General features: G+C 36.6%; 1 protein-coding gene across 3 annotated transcripts in view; it reads left to right on the top strand.

Annotated features, from left to right (window-relative positions):
* Window positions 1-14,636: 14,636 nt before the first annotated feature.
* Window positions 14,637-18,258, top strand: part of LOC125649115 (neuroendocrine convertase 1-like) — a 47,130-nt gene continuing 43,508 nt past the window's right edge. The window contains exon 1 of one of the 3 annotated variants that reach the window (XM_056164718.1): window positions 14,637-15,273. In XM_056164718.1, coding sequence (XP_056020693.1) covers window positions 15,112-15,273 — 162 coding nt within the window. In that variant the 5' untranslated portion in view covers window positions 14,637-15,111. The remainder of the gene's footprint in view (window positions 15,274-18,258) is intronic. The other 2 variants (XM_048876350.2, XM_048876349.2) reach the window with 2 other exon arrangements.

Here is an 18,258-nt window from a genome sequence, read left to right as displayed (position 1 = left end):
TTTAAAAAAATTACTACTGAAAATATTTTTTTCAGATTAAATCACTATTAAAAATCCACCTATGACGTCATTCTTTTGTTTAAACACTCCGTTATTTTTCAGGAATGGAGTGTTCGGAAAGTAGGTCAACCTTTATACAAGTAAATATAAATGCATGCAACAAAAGAATGAAAAACGTAAGACATGATTAAAATGCACAAAGTTTAGTTTAGCAAAGATGGATTTTAAGTGGGTCAATGTACTCGCATCACTCCATTCCTTAAAAGCAATGGAGCGATACTCGTACATTAACCCTTACGTAAAAATTATTCCATGCTTTAAAGTACTCGGTGATGTTTTTAACTTTAATTTCTTTTTATCAAAACATTTTCCTTTCAATAAACAATAACATTCAATAAGATAATTTTTCACTTATTACCCTCTGGGTCACCCAGTAGCAGAGGTTTTGAAGCAGGTACAAGGTTTGCTGAAAAAGTTTAAAATATCTGATTGTTGGTGCATATACTCAACTTGGAGATTATAAGAAAATAACCTTTAGAACATTGAATACATGGCCGTGACATGCATTTAGATAGATTTTATTACTTTAATTAAATATCACACCTACTTTTTGAAGAAGAGCCCGGTCTTTCGAAAGTATCTCCTTTGGCTATTATAAAAAAAAATGAAGATAACAAACAATGGTAATTACCCGTAAAAATCTCATAAATCCTATAACAGATACAAATTATGAACAGGGCAGAGGTGGGATCAGGTGTCATACAGAATAAGCATGGTTTCTCTGTATTACACTTAGGTGGCCGAGAGGTTAGAGCGTTTGCCCCGCATGCAGAAGGCCTGGGTTCGAATCCCGCCCGCGACAGACCTAAGTCGTTAAAACAGCTAGTGACAGTTCCTATGGAAAGCCAAGGGGTTCAATATTCTATCTTTGTAATTATGTATTTGTTCCTAAATGCGCCATCGGTTCAATGTAAATAGAAAAGTGTTTATCATTATCTTGACATTTGTAGTACATAACGGTATATTCGTCATTTGAATTGCGTAAGATGTAAATGGAATATATGTTTGTGTAGATGCGCAACAAGCGAATGCATTATTTATTTAATGTAAATTTGAAATTGGATCTTCGTCATCCGTAGTTGAGCATTTGCACATTGTGGTTCGACATTCGCATTTGCTCGATTCAACATTTGTAAATTGTTCTACCATTATGACGACAGAGGGCATACGCTACATCGTATCTTTTGGGAAACAGACTATAGAATCATATAGGAGGACCAGTTAACACTTGGGACTACTTGGGTGTCTAGCACACTCAACATTAACCGGTTGGCGCTAAAAGTCGTTGAAAATGTGCTGCTGAAGTAGTTTGATCAGAGACTTGATGTAGAACATTGTTGTAAGTATCAATATACTATTAGATGACTGGACTGATCTTTTCCATGAGTTTACTTTAAACAAACAGTGTATGACATTTAGTAACCACATACCACCGGGGAGGTTACATTTATTTGTGCGAGACCAAAAACTCTTGTACATATTTGCTTTGATTGGGATTGATTTTCGTTTTCGCGCCCCTTTCCCACCATTTTTGCATTGCTGGCACTGAAATACGTAATTCACAATATTTTAAAAATAGTTAATCTGTACATTGGGTAAGAATTCTAAATCACGCAAAAACTATTCTGGTTTCATAGGCGTCGGAAAGTGGGGGGGGGGGGGGATAAACCAACAAAAAATATTCTACGTCGTTTTTTGGGGTTGGGGTTGGGGTTATTATGTCTATCTTTGCAAAAAAGGGGAGGGGGGTAAGCCCCTCCCTAGCCCCCCCCCCCCCCCCCCGGTTCCGACGCCTATGGGTTTTATATTTGTAAACAGAGTGAATCAGTTATCATTTACCAGTTGTTTTCATTAAATGACAGCCAACCTTGCATGTAACATATTTAAAGTTTTTATGTAATAGACCAGTCGGGCTATTTTTCCATAATTTTTACTAGGCCAGGCCATAAAACCAGTAGCCTGAGCCATGGCCTAGATTTGAATTTTACAATATTTCCACAAGCACTTTTTTCGTATCTGATCACCCCCTTCTTTTTATCTTCATTGCACAAAATAAAATAATTTACCTCGGACTTCGAAAGGCCGGGAAAATAATAGCTCCGAGGGAATGTCACATAAACTAGTCCTCCAATATGATTCTATAGGCTGTTTCCCAAAAAATTCGATGTAGCGCGCGCCCTCTGTCGTCATAATGGTAAAACAACGAACAAATGTTGTGTACAGTCTGTAGTCTGGAGAGTCCAAGACAATACTGCAGTAAAACCAGTCAAAAATACTCCAAAACTTTATTGAGTAAAGATGAAATGGTAAGAAAACTGAAAAGTAACAAAGAACACACTATTACAATTCAATCATGTACAAAAAATGAGATTAACCAAACATACACAAATCAATGTAAGATTATGACAATAACTGGTGACCATACTTTTTAAATTCAGACAGCAATTCGCTTTAAAATTGTGTTAAAGCAAACAAACAATTGAAATATGATAATAGAAAATATAAGTGCATACACTTTATCTCTGATATCCATAAATTCATGTATTAAACAACTATGTATATACCATCGATACAAAAAACCCCATCATAAACATCATCCATACACACATGTAAATGGCATAAAAATCCCTAAATTGTGTATGTATCAGGAAATATTCATATTTAAGGCTTGTTTAAATACTTCAAGAAATGCTAGTATGATAGCATTACAAAAAATCCAGATAATTTCACAATAACAGTTCCTTTCATATTTATCCCGAAATTTCTCTGATCCACAACCTAGTATACATATGCAAAACTGAATAGGTAAACAAGTTTCCATAACTTTGCAATCTAAATAAAAAAACATCTAGATAAACACTTACGCTGTGCAGGAACAGTTTCAAGTGAACAAGACACTGAAGATCTACATTTTATACAGGTAAACAGATACGCGAGTGCTCAGGAGCACTAATCCGAGATTCCTCTGACTCTTACCCCCGCTTTTATATTTGACGTGCGGGGGAGAGTCAGAGCGGACTCCATATTGAAAAGTGGGAATTCAGCGACACCAGCTGGTGTCGCTGCTTTACCTACCTCTTACAACTTTATTTCGCGGACCCATCTTCCAAGACGCGAGGATTCAGTTATCGGAAGATTATTCTACAAACACATCATGATTATTACGATTCTATCGCCGTTTAAACGATGGAATTTTGTGTTTACATGTGCTGACGTCATGCGCAAAGAAATCAAATGGCGAGGCGGCGACCTAATTCAAGTGATGCTCCATTTGTCGGTGTTAGGGCCGTTTAAACGGCGATAGCATCGTATTAATCATGATGTATTTGTAGAATAATCTTCCGATAACTGAATCCTCGCGTCTTGGAAGATGGGTCCGCGAAATAAAGTTGTAAGAGGTAGGTAAAGCAGCGACACCAGCTGGTGTCGCTGAATTCCCACTTTTCAATATGGAGTCCGCTCTGACTCTCCCCCGCAGAAGTCACAAAATAAAAGCGGGGTTAAGAGTCAGAGGAATCTCGGATTAAGGAGCACATGCTGCATATAACGTTTGTACTACGTTCTCAAAACATCAGATCGGAAAGAACTAAAAATCAAAATCCGGATAAATAATTCCGGTGACGGAACATGTTGAAATGCAGTAAACGAATGAGCAAATTCGAATGTCGAACTATCATCGGACGGATTACCAAAAAATTTACTGTAACTCGCAACTGCAATGTGCAAATGCACAAATACGGATGACGAAGATCTAATTTCAAATTTACATTGAATAAATAATGCATTCACTTGTTACGCATCTACACAGGCATTACATTCATTTACATCTTACGCCATTCAAATAACGAATATACCGTTATGTACTACAAATGTCTAGATAACGGTTAATATTTTTCTATTTTACATTGAACCAATGGCGCATTTAGTAACAACAAAATACATAATTACAAAGATAGAATATTGAACTCTTTGGCTCTCCGTAAGTTCCATCGCCAAACGCTCGGCATCAGGTGTGAATGTCACGGGTCCTCGGAGATGCCCTTAAAAACGGATGACCCGTGTCACAGTAGTTGTGGCACGCTAAAGAACCCTCACTGCTCCATGGCCGTAAGCGCCGAGCATAGGCCTAAATTTGAAGCCCTTCACCGGTCTTGGTGACGTCTCCATAAGAGTGAAAAATTCTCGAGTGAGACATTAAGCAAGATACAATCAATCATAATAGAGTAATATCTGTCAATCTGTAGTCAAACGTTTTTATGGAAACAATGACCTAAACAATAAATTAAATTGTATATGATACTGATTATTTATTTACTTTATTTCTCAATAATATGTTTGGTTTAAGAATCCAAGACAATGAAACAATAGGATGAGTCTGTCTATGATTTACAGAACAAAGATTTGAAAGAAATCATCAACACAAGTTACATATACAGTTCATTACACAATACTCCCGTGGGGATCCGGGTTAGAAGAGGTCCTCAATACCACTTGCTTGTCGTAAGAGGCGACTAAATGGGGCAGTCTTTCGGGTGAGACCGCAAAAACCCGAGGTCCCGTGTCATATCAGGTGTGACACGATAAAGATCCCTCCCTGCTCAATGGCCATAAGCGTCGAGCATAGGCCCAAATTTTGCAGCCCTTCACCGGCAGTCTTCATATGAGTGAAATATTCTCGAGAGGGACGTTAAACAATATTCAATCATTACACAATAATCGAGATTATTTGAGTTTATATCAAATAGTCCGTATTAATTTTGATACACCCTGTAAGTCGGGTCTACGTGACTTTAGCGGCTAGATGGTACAAGTTAATTTGTATGCACTACGTCACACTCGGTACTCCCTGTGATCGAACCCATTCATTACACTTTTTCCAACCGAAGCAGCAACGTGGTTCTTGTATTTGAGGCGGAAACCAAGCACGTGGCCGAAGTTTTTTCTCCCCTTTTTGGATTTATTCCCTACACATAGCTTTTTGACAATGTTTTCCTGCATTAGGAATGCCACCTAAAAAACGAGCAGCGACCCAGAGATCCCCGTCCAGGGGGGTCGGGATGAAACGTAATCGTCGGACAACAGCTCAACTCCGGGAACGAAGTCCAAATCACACGGCCACACCTTGGACGGATCGACTAGCCCCTGCAGAGGGGCAGCCACAGCCCCCTGAGGAGATCCCTCGATTCCCAATCGATAATACACCGGATAACCCGGGTGAGTCTTGCAATTTTTTGTTGGACCAAGCGGCATATTTACCCTTGGCTTTACCTTGTCAAATTACATCTACATGCGATGATATCGGCAGTCATGTCCCGCTTAAACTCAAGCAAAAAATATGGAAGGGGGGATTTATTGATCTGTCTGTCCTACTCAAATCTGCTACGGAATTTGAGCAATTTGAGTCCCACGGGGATTTACAACTTGTCAATGGCAAGCTATGTGTAGTCAAGCGCCAACTTAACTCTTTTAGCATAGAAAAGTGGACATCAGCCTTCATGATTTACATGAGCATTGTACTTCAACATAGTCAAAGGGCCCAAGAAATGCTTAAGTACATGCGAGATATAAGGCTTGCAGCTAATCGTTCACATAATTGGCAAAAGTATGACGACCAATTCCGACTCCGTAAGGCCTCCAACCCTACTATGTCTTGGGGCAAAATTCACAGCGAATTCTGGTTGATGTACATAAACAACCAATCTTTCTCTCATCCCTAGAAGGTGTCAAGCGGTTTATAGGTGTCTCAATATATCAAGACTTCCTATATCTTACCAATTATTTGTTAAAATCTTTCGTGCTTTAACATCAGTATGTCGCTCGCCTTTTTTTAATCATGTCATATTTTTTCAGCAGCCTTTTCATTGGCATTTTTACGGTTTGTGCAGTCAGTAATATTTGTCATCGTCGATTCCACAAGTTTCTCAAAACCAGGTAGGTCAAGTGTTGGTATTTTCACATAGGTCCAAGACCAACCAAACCGGCAAACCCCTAGTTTGTCAAATTATCTGCCCAACACTACCAATTAAGGCATATTTATAGCCCCCCCCCCCATTACTTATATATTGCTCTTTTCATGCGGATTGCACTCCTACGACACGTTTTCAGTACCTAGAAGATATTGGCATGTTGCCCATAATTGCATGATAAAAATTCATGGCTAACCAGGTTAGAGGTTTGTACATTGGACACAACCATGTCATCAAGGCTACTGAGATTGAGTTGTTCCAAACAGATGGCACTCATCTGTATGTCGGTCCTGGGAAATCAATTATTTCTCAACAATATCAAGCGGCCTTGGAATTTTTCTTTTTTTTTCTCTTTTTCTTCAAATGTCAAGGTTTTTCTTACCCGCCGCACGAGTAATTTATCATTTCGTGCTTGTTGCTGTTTGCCAATTGTGCGTTTACTGTAATTTTTGTGCAACTCCAGTTTCAAGTACTGTGGTTTGGTCAAATGACTTATTCTTATCCATGTAATTCTTTATTGTATTTTGAGTTTCACTCAGTTTTTAATCCTACAAGTTTTTTGTGGGGGACATTGTTCCAATGTTTGTGGCCGAACTGGGGAGTCGGTAATGGTATGTGATGATTGTTTCTGCTCCAAAACCTGGTTGTTTCCCCCACCTACTTCTAAAGCAGGGGGCAATTTACAGTACTAAAAGCCGTACAAGTTAAAACAAGTAAACTAATAGTGGGGCCACCACCGGGGACGGTTGGGCCCACATCCACCTCACTTCCGTGAGGGGATGCTACAGTCTGATGCATGTTTGGGGCTTATGTCCAACATGATAATGTACAAACCAGGTAGCACTGCAGGAGACAGGGTGAGAAGGGCGGGTCTCGCTTACCTCCTTAGAACGCTGGCGTCCGTTCAGGTCTGGGCACTGAATGTTTTACTCGGGGCCCCCCAGTGTACCCCATACAAGTTAAGTTAAACTGGCTCACTGGGCGACTCCCCAGTTACCCCACAAAATTTTCACTTATTATAATTTGTATGCACGGCCGATATTGTCATTTCAGTATATCCCGAATGTGTCATTGCTGTTATATGAATAAATTGGTAAACATTGCTTGTGTCTGTTATTCACTGCAATGAGTCATGGACTGTTATTACAGCCAGTTTTTTTTTTTTTTTTTTGGTATTATCTATCTGGCGGATTCTTTAATTAATGAAATCTACAATTTATAATGTTCAAAATGTATGCTCCACTACACACACATCAGGTAAGTTAAACATACATACTAAGGTACTAAAGTAATACATTGTCAACTTTGAAGGGTAATTCTCAGATAAAAAGGCACAGTATTTACTTAACAAGAGGCCCAAGGGCCGTAATGGTCACCCGAGAATAATACATCGTAAAGGAACCATAGAAGTATGAAATAAAACGCAGGGGCAGAGAAAAGGAAGAATTTTGAAGAGGCATCCTTTCTCATCATAAGTATACATTTAGTTTGTTTGCTTATTACCCAAGAGCAGAGAAGAATACTTTGAAAGAATTTCTGCATTTCACTATATAATCAATAGAGCCCCACCATAACACCTGACCCAGGGGCTATGAATTTCACAATTTTGGAAGTGGCATCCTTGCTCATCATTATGCCATTAGTTTGTCTACTAAATACACAGGGCAAGAAGATTCTCAAAGAAACAATGCATTTTCACTATATGATCAATAGAGTCACGCCCTAACACCTGACCCAGGGGCTATGAATCTCACAATTTGGAAGAGGCATCCTTGCTAATCATAACCATGCTATTAGTTTGGTTACTTAATACCCAGGGGTAGAGAAGATTTCTGCACTTTCACTATATGATCAATAGAGCCCCACCCTAACTCCAAAACCCCTGACCCTGGGGTCATGAATTTCACAATTTTGGTAAAGGTTTCAATGCTTATTACAATCATGACAACAGTTTGACTGCTTGGTGTCCAGGAGTAAAGAAGAATTTTAAAGATTGCAATAATTTTGATGGTGTTAGCCCCACTCCTCAAGCCCAGGGGAGGGGGGTGACATTAACAATTTGTGCTCCCCTTCACCCATTAAAGCTGTATGCCAAAATTGGTTGAAATTTGTTTAGTGGTTCAATAGAAGAAGCTGAAAATGCTCAAAAGTTTACGGCCGACGGATGACACACGACGACGGACAAAACCAGATAGCAATAGGTCACCTGAGTGGCTCAGTTGACCTAAAATGAACACAACAGCGTAGAAATCATGCAGTTTATGTAGGAGAACAAGGTTAAGAAGTAAAGATACATATACTTACAATCAGACACTCACAGATGGATTAACTACCTCCATAAACCTTAATATGCATTCAATTCCATTTTTAACCTCGGAGATTTGGCCATGACATATATTGGTTATTTTGATGAAGGACTTGACTTTCCAATTTGTCTTCAGCATTTGTAAATAATGAATTACACTGTAGATAGTAAAAATACAAAATTCTACAAAAAGTACTAATCATCTCTGTCTTCTTTATCTCATTAAAATCTTTTATTTTAAAAAAGTCTACGTGAACATTCTTCGCAATAGATTCTGTAGCCTCCATTGGATTAATGCAAGAACATGCAGTTGTCTTACTTTAGTAGTATATAATCAAATTATCTAATTATACTACATATACGATTAATAATTTTCTTAAATTTCCTCTTTTTGTGAATTCTGCTACAAAGACAAATATTATTCCTCTGGATCACAAGATTATTTTCAGTGACTGGCATGATCATAAAAGATCTAGCATGATAACATAAATACCTTCTTCTCTCTTTACTGCCACACCGCAATTCCAACAAAATTTATTTGTTGGCCCCAGTTTCTCCCCACATTCTATGCAATACATGATTCTTCAAAAACAAATTATTATAATATACAATATATTGTTGAACTGTGAAGCTCTGTGCAAAGGTGTTTCCTTTTCCAGGATCAACTGGAAGGTCAAAGGAAACAAACAATGATTCTCTTCTTTGCATTACTAAACTTTTGTGTGTGCTCAAATACATCTACCAGGGTATTCTGTTTCGATTTGTTTTTCAATGTATGGGTAGCCCATTCTTGCATACTCAAAATGAAAGATGCAAATGAGTTTTTTCTCTCTCAGTTGACACCATTACAAACCAGAGAGCTACTATTTTGGGCTAGTACTTTGTAGAGAGCATGTTCCTTTTTGACCAGGAATTTTTAATACACATACAGTTGAACTTTGATATCTCAAACATTGACATATCGAATACCATGGATATGTCGAAATGATATACAAGTCCTAATCACTTATTCTTTAAATATTTTACCTTCAATATCTCAAATCCTCAGAGACAGTTTCGTGCATCCAATATCCACAATGGTATCAGGACAACTCGCCCCCAAGACAACTCGCCCTCAAGACAACTCGCCCCCTCATCGGGACAACTCGCCCCCTCTTCGGGACAACTCGCCCCCTCTCTTGAGATAACTCGCTCCTTCATATACAGTTTACAATTATTATTTTTGATCTAAATCCAAGAGGTGTATTAGCAAAAATTAATGAATTTCTTATAGATAGTATATACATCACAGACAATAAGACGTGTTCACATAAACACCGAACTTCGTGTCTTTTTATGCAAGACGAAATGTTTTAGTGAAAATCCAGTGTTTGGGTTCAGTAAATTCACCATCACTTGTACATGTAAAATATATAAATTCAGCGGAAACAAGTTAGCGTTTGGTATAGGGAGAGCATTAGCTTGGTCTACAGCTGACGTAGTATAATTATCAATAATCTGCGTCTGTTGTTAAATCTAATTGTTTGATTTCCCCCAAGCTGTTATAAATTTACTTCAAACGTTATGAGTTACTCATCATCAGAGTTCTTTACACTTTGAAATCGCCGCGTAAAAAGAATCAGTAAAGCAAATTTAGTCGTTATAAAATTTCTAAAATGGGAATTTTATTATTTTTCAACGGGAATTAGTTGAGAAACGCATTAAAAGATATTTACATGTATCAGAATATTGATGCTTCACCTTTACATTTATGTATACTATATCGATAACCCCCCACCCCCACCCAAACCCCCGACATTTTCTCAGTATTGGAGACATTTAATCAATTACCTGGAGATCAGTAAATATAATTTTCCTTGCCAATTGATTTATGAAAAAATATAACTTTTTCTGAAATGCAATAATTAAATATGTGTATAATTCTATTAGAATTTACCATTCGTGTTAAAGTATGAAATAAAAAAAACGTATCAATATTGGGTTAAAAGTGTAAATAACACATACACATACAAAATAAAGATAAAATGTGATAATATATTTATATATAATATTGGGGGCGAGTTGTCTCAAGAGAAGGGGGCGACTTGTCCTGAGAGAGGGCGAGTTGTCCTAAGAGGGGGCGAGTTGTCCAGCATTCTTCGATATGTAGTGTGTATTGTACGATATCTCAAAAGCATTCGACTGAAATAGTGAAATGAACATTACATCCCTTCCAAGTATTCTCTGCGGTTTGAAATACATATTTTCAATGTTTGAATCCATTTCTGAAATGCGTCACGGTACGCTGATTAAGGTAGACCTCTGAAGCACTGACTGTGTGCTGAGCCAAGGGCTTGTTGGGACTTGTAACGACGACCAGATAAGAACTTTTTAAGTTTTGGAAAAAAGGAAAAAGTCGCATGGGGCTAGATCTGGAGAGTATGGTGGGAGTGGCAAGACGGTAACCTTCCCCGACTTCAAAATTTGCTTCACAAGCTCAAATGTATGTGATGAAGCATTATCATGAAGTAGACGAGCATGCCTAAATCCTGACACAGGGTGTCGTTTATGATATTTCTTGAGGTTTTTTAGTATAACATCTCGGTAATACCAACCTGTAACACTTTTGCCCTTCGACACTGGAATTTGTACAGCTATACCATCACATGAGAAGAATATGCAATAAAGAACCTTCTTTGTGCTTATGGTTCTTTTGGCAACTACGGGCCTTCTACCGTGTTTAGTTAGCCGTATTTTGTTTCCAATTTTTCTTACTGGTTCGAAATAGTAAACCCATGTTTCGTCACCAGTAACAATGTTTGCAAATTGTCTTTGATTGAATTTGGGAAACATTTTGAGCAATTGCTTAGCGGTTTGTACTCATACCCGTTTTGGTCATCTGTCAATATATGCGGTATCCATCTGGCAGAAATCTTCGTACTTTCAAAATACGCTTCAAAATGAAATGTACCCGCGATAGCGATATATCAACAGCTTTGGCAACATCATGAATCGTGTATCTGCCATAACTTTCAATTATTTCCCTGACTTTTGAGACATTTGCCTGGCCTGTTACAGTCACAGGTCGGCCATATTTTGCTGCATCTTTGACGGACTCTGTGCCAGTCAGAAATTTCATTCTCCACCTACGAACTGTCTTATAAGATACCTTATCAGACCCATAAACGTCCCCCAATTCAGTAAAAATCTACATTACCGAATGACCGAGTTTTGTGCGAACTTTTATATAAGCTCTAATTTCTTCAATATTCTCAACCCGTTTCCCAATCATTTTTACAACAGTTGTTAACGACTGGCTCTATCGAACTGACTATAAGTTTAAAACTATGTGGAGCTGAAGGCTCGTGTTTATACCGTTGGAAAGTATTATCAATCACGGAATCGTGCAAAGCGTTATCGCGCTGTGGTACAATGCACATTACGTATCGAACAGCCCTCGTATACAGGTAGTTGTGAACAGCTTCTTGTTTTTAGGTATTAAAAAAAGATAATCTATTTTGTTTCAAAACAATTTGAATACCCTTTATCAAGAACTTTGGGGGAATTGGAGAATAGGGAATTTCATCTTGCTATATACAGTAATACGACAACTGATTTATTGATTGAATGTTGTTTAACGTCCCTCTTGAGAAGATTTCACTCATATGGAGATGTCACCACTGCCGGTGAAGGGCTGCAAAATGTCGGCCTATGCTCGGCGTTTATGGCCTTTGAGCAGGGAGGGATGTTTACCGTGCCACACCTGCTGTGACACGGGAACGACAACTGACATTGATAACCTATTACATATACATGTAACTGCAATGCATTATTTCTTACCTTGTTTCCAGCTGTAGTATCATTCTCAACGATGTGAGACAAAATTATCATCAGTTAGACTGAAAGCACTATAGTACAAGCACTTCAGTAATGCATGAAGTTCCCAACTCATCCACCCATCCCCTCCAAACAAAATCCTGATAGACGTTATAAATATCTTTGAATGTTCCTTAATAAAGACCTTAAGTTATGAAGCACAGATAAGTTGGATTGCAACGGACATGGATTATTGCAATGCAATAATGAATTCATATTAGCCTACTGTTCAACTTTACTTTTACAATCGATGAAGAAATAATACTTAATTGGAATCAATAATCTATTTATGCAATGAAATTTTGTAAAAATATTTAGGATTCAACATATTTTTCTAGATCGTATAACTTCTTTCTTTCTTTTTTTTAATTCAAAGTCCTTCTTACATATTTGAAATAAGATACAATGTATTGTGTAATTCGTATACAGGATATTATACATAATTCACAAGATCTCAAAACTATAAACAAAGAAAATTTATTTTTGGTTAAAGGTTGTATCACTTTACAATTACAAATACATGTACCTTCAAGATGAACAAAGTATTCAATGTCATCAACAGGCTACATATTAAACTTGAACTGTCCAAATACCCCCGCTGGGTTTTTCAGAAAAAGTACCATTTCGATTTGATAAAATTGTCGAAAATTGTAACAAGAAAACTGAACCTACCAACAGGTCTAAAACTAGTCTCTGTATCTGTAGATTGCTGTTACTTAGGTGCTTGGTACTAAAAAGAAAATAAATATGTGTGATACCTATACATGTTTACTGCAAAATATAATGTAGATGTAGTAAATAAACCAAGATGAAGACCCCTCCCTCTTGATAGAAAGTAATCGAATTTGTTTGAATCTAGTGTAAAACAACTTGATTCCAAGTGACCCATGACATACCATATTCTGTCATGTTCACAATTGGAAAGAAAATTAAATAGCCAATATTTTTTAATGTCTACTAAGTACGTGTCTGAATGGATAAATTTGAATTTCCTCGATGAAAACTTCAGAATGCCTTTGATTGTCGGAAATGCTGTTCGTACAATTTATTCTAACGAAATATGAAGCAATATGCATATGTAGAACAGCAAACTGAGATACTCATAAAGTTCTAATTGGGAAAACACCTGTACTTACTGTACGTGTCAGCTGAGGCAAACGGTCAGCAGCTGGATTTAGCGGGTTTTCGGTGTGAGTGAATCGCTTACATATTATCTACATATCATCATACTAAAGAGAATCTTGACTGCGTTTGGAAGTAATATATCATGGCGCAATATAGGGAAAAGAGTACCAATTCATTTCCCATAGACCTCAATGCTAACCTTTGGCCCTCTCACTAATTAACTATATCGATTTTAAACAAATGACCGCAAACATTTCAAAGTTCATTCCAAGTGTTGATAAAAAATGACAAAAAATATATAGGGTCCCGTGCCTTTTATAGGCCATATTTGTACTTTTCTTTTTTTTTTTTTTTTTTTTTTTTACACAACATATAGCAATCTGCAGTAAATTACACACTTCATTTTAAGCACACCCCTACCATGGTAATTTCCTCAGTCATTTCTCGATTTTCTGCGATAATTTTTCATCCTGACAATTAATTTGAACCTCTATAATATTTCTTTCAATTCCAAATAATTTCACTCTTGATATTAGCCAATCACGCAACACCTAGACATTTATACCTCCGCTCAATCTTGGGTAAACTGCGTCCGGGTGACGCATACGGGGGTTTGGTACTCTCATTCCTATAATCCTGGCCAGTCAGGATTGACGCTTGAATAGATCTTGACTGCGTTTGGAAGTCACACATCCTGGCGCAATGCAATCCTGACTTGGCCAGGATTGAAAATCATGATCGATCAAGATTAAATGACCAGATTATCAATCCTGACTTGGCCATGTTTGAAATCATGACCAACCAGGGTTGAATGGTTCTTCTGGTTTGAAAGATGCATGTATTGTACAATCAAAATAAACACTTGGTTTTTTTGGTTTTTTGTTTGTTTGTTTTTTGTTTGTACGATATTCAGGCGAATGTTACGGTCCATGATCCTCTTGTTCTTACGTATAAAATCACAAAGTTTTAGAATTGGTGGTTTGAGATACTACAGCAGAAGATTTCTTGTAAATTATGATAAAAAGGGGGTGACGTAAACCTACCATACACGGTTAATTTAATCAGGTGATTTTTATCAGTTTTTAACAAATATACATATGTTGTAGTCCATTATTTCCGTATCATTTCTTTTTATCAAAGGAATTTATTGATTGGTTTAGCATAGCATAAAACATTTCCTTGCACTATCTATCGCTCATGTAAATCGGTTTTAGATAAAACCATATTATGCAGATGGACATTTTGGCCTTTGTGTCGTGTGTTAATTGGCCTGTCAGTCATATGACAACTGAGTTCAAAGTTCATCAGATTCCCCACCCTTGTCCTTTTTATCATGTTGCAATAAAAGTGGTCTACTGCATCTGTCTAATGGACCAATAATATTCATTTATGATGTCATGCGCCTCTGTTGATTTCATATTTATATTATAACTCGTCTATATACGGGGGACGTCCTTGGTCTTTCAAATTCTATTTTATATGTTTTTGTCGATAAAGCAACTGAAGTTTAATAGGATACAAGTGGATTTTGATAATATCAATGATAGCTGCAACAAGTGTAGTCAGTGTCACCGTATAGTTATAGTACACCAGCTGGCACTGTAGATATCTATTCACAACGAAACGGAACAGTTTTTATCTTTCAATTCCGTCATGACTTGTACGAAATGCTGAAAATATTCTAATGCCTCGAACTGGAGTGGTTTCGACCTTTTCTGGCTTTATCGCAAAGGACCTCAACACGATATACTTCGTGTTCTTAGAACTTTTTCGACTAAAAAATAGAAAGTTTCATATATTATGAACCTTTGGATTCTAATTTCTTCATTCTTCCTGCTGATTTGCCATGTAATTTCAATAGAAGGGAATCATTTTGTAAATGAATGGGCCGTGGAAATTCCTGGTGGAATACGACAAGCTCGGGATGTTGCTAAATCTCATGGATATGAAATCGTTAAGGAAGTAAGTGGATAGTCGACATTTTAAGAATTATGTTCAATAAAGAAGTCGCAATTCATATAACAGGAAATATAGTAGTTTTATGCATGTCATTCACGCACAAACTTCGTCTGGCTTATCCACGTAAATACAACTTTTCTTACAATACATTTTCGTCTAATGATTAAACAATTTTATTTCTTCGACTTTGAAACCAAATTCATATTCATTGTAGCAATAAATCATATGAGATAGAAAGGTATGTAACTGAAATAGGTATCCGCAAGATGTTAGTTACATGTATAACAAAAAGCTACGTTAGATTAGAATAAAGTTAAATATCAGTAACTTTTTTTGTAAACTTTATACACATATTCGTTCACTTCGAGTGAATCATATGCAGAAACGTAACGTACCAATGTGTTGCAGTTGAGTTGGTATTTACTTAGTGAACAGCTGAATATACGATAGCAAGGATACTTACACTGCTGAAGCACAAAGTAGATTTACTGACAGGTAATAAAAGTGCTGAGTCTCATGTTTATATTCTCAATCATATTGAAATGTGTGTGATGGTATACGAATGGCTTACAATTTGCCAGTTTCAAACACACCCCGTTAGGTTGCTTATGGGCATAATACTACAATATACAAGAGAAAACCATAACGAATATGATACATCTGTCATATTCTTTAGATGAGGAACTAATAATTAATAGTCTGGGTGGAAAAACCTAACAAAATTAAAATCTGCATTCGTAAGAGTAACAGGTTCACTGTTCTGTCGTTTTGTACTTACGTAAAATGATTGACCATAAATGTTGAAACTCGCAGTGGATGATCAATATTCCTGTTGTTACATATATACGAATTAATTCAAAATATATGAATACTACGATTAACATCGCTGCTCGTTAAGATGAAACGTTTAACAATGCCCAATTTTAGACATTCATATCAAAGCCCACAAACACCTACCAAATGGCTGGTAATAACATATCCCCTCCCCAAAGTCACAAAAAGAATAAAAGTAAAAAAAAAAAAAGCCATCAACAAAAATCGTAATTATCGGACTTTTCAGGGAAATATACAATTTATATTTTACCTACATAAAGCTTGATGCACAACTCAATATTATGACTGGATATGGGTGAAAAATTGTAGTAATTTGTTACGATCCCTGCTCTCTGCAATAATGACGTCTTTCAGTGAAAAATGAACACAGATTTTGCATTGGGCAGTAATTTCGTAAATCGCTCTCATTATTGATAACTATACCCTAACAGTGTTTACCAGCCATTTTTCAGAAAATCATTATTGCTGCTTGCGGTCCAAAGCTTTTACATGTTTATTTCAACTAATGAAGTACAATATAACGACTGCTAATTAATACCAGAACCATCTTCGAACGAAATAAAATACGAATCTAAACTAAAGGGGGTTGCTGTTCAAAACTGAGAGAGATAATGAGGAAATGAAACACTGGTAGAGTAATGCGAGTTGTGCTTATTTCAGAAATAAGAATAAATTTCCGAATGCCTTTTTGAATGTATAGTTCAAACCCTCCTCTTTTGTTAGGAACATTCTGGACAGACTATGTACCCCATTATTAGTCTTGATAGATTTTATAAAATACCAGAAATCTACCCCTTTTAAACGAAGAAGAGTAACGCAGATTTACTAGTATAATATCCTGACATGTATTTGTACAATAGACTTTCCTTTGATAAGACAGTTCGGTGTGGCTTTGAGACAACGTCGTTATCTTAAAGGTCATGACGATCATGTTCAGATTGATGGTCATTGAAAGCTATTGGGGCTTCCAAATCTTGTTAACCCTGATACCACCTCATGTAAATTATTGTATCGTTTATTACCAAAACCCATACAGTTCGTAGGTTTAAAGTATACATGTACTTAAAATAATTTGTACAATAATATGTTTATCATATAAAGCATGACTGTCACATGATAAAGAAGACTATGCGGACCAGTAATATTATTACAATTTTCTATTATATGAAAGCGTCAATAATACATGTTATATAAGCTCTAGTACATGATAAATGATGTACAATAATAATAGTGAGGAGATCTCCTAATTTTGAACATTTCTAAAAATTATTTTCCAAATTTACATAACTCATTCAACATTTTCCGTTGACAACAGCTGAACAAGTCTGAAGGCAGAGGGGTTTTTATTGTGATATTTCTTTTATGTACATTTTCCGTATTTCATCATAAAATGGGCAGATCAGAATAAAATGAAACTCATCTTCAAGCTGTGATAAAGAACATAATTTACAAAGTCTTTCATTTCTTGGAATGTTATAAAATCTTCCACGCTCAGTTTCTAGCTGATGAGAAAATAAACGATATTTACGGATATAGTGTACATATATTTCTGATATTGATATTGTTAGATAAAGTTGTAGTTTGAAACTATCATTCAAAGACTTGTCCAGATTACGTTTGGATGAAGTTTCAAAATATCAATGAGCTTCATATATGAACATATTTAATCTTTGTTTCCCCTCCAATAGAAACTGGGTTTCATTAAAATGTTCTTTACAATCCCATATGTATCCAAAACCTAAGGTATTGATCAACTCTTATATATGACAACCAACAAGGAAAAGTATTCAACTCGCGTACACCCAACATTTCTTGATATACTTTACTTATATACAATTATCACTTTGTTTTAATTTTAACCAGTAGTTCAGCATTCTGTATTCTGTTCCTATGTAATGGTTTCCGCCCCAATTCGTAATATACCATCATAGATACAGTGTTTTTCTTGACAATTGATACCTTTTTTTAACCCCCCTCCCCCCCGGAGTGAAACTCTCTAATTCATTTGTTGGGTGTTGTCCCCAAACTTCCATCCTGTTAGACTGATGAAATGTATACACGTGTTATTTTAAGCTTAATGATTCTCGGGACCTTTGGAATATGATTAAAAACATGCTAAGTGACAATTTCATTGCTTTATCTCTGTATGGAATG

This window comes from Ostrea edulis, chromosome 5, assembly GCF_947568905.1.
Source record: "Ostrea edulis chromosome 5, xbOstEdul1.1, whole genome shotgun sequence".
In the NCBI taxonomy this organism is placed as follows: Eukaryota; Metazoa; Mollusca; class Bivalvia; order Ostreida; family Ostreidae; genus Ostrea; species Ostrea edulis.
This window is presented reverse-complemented; position numbering and strand designations above follow the sequence as displayed.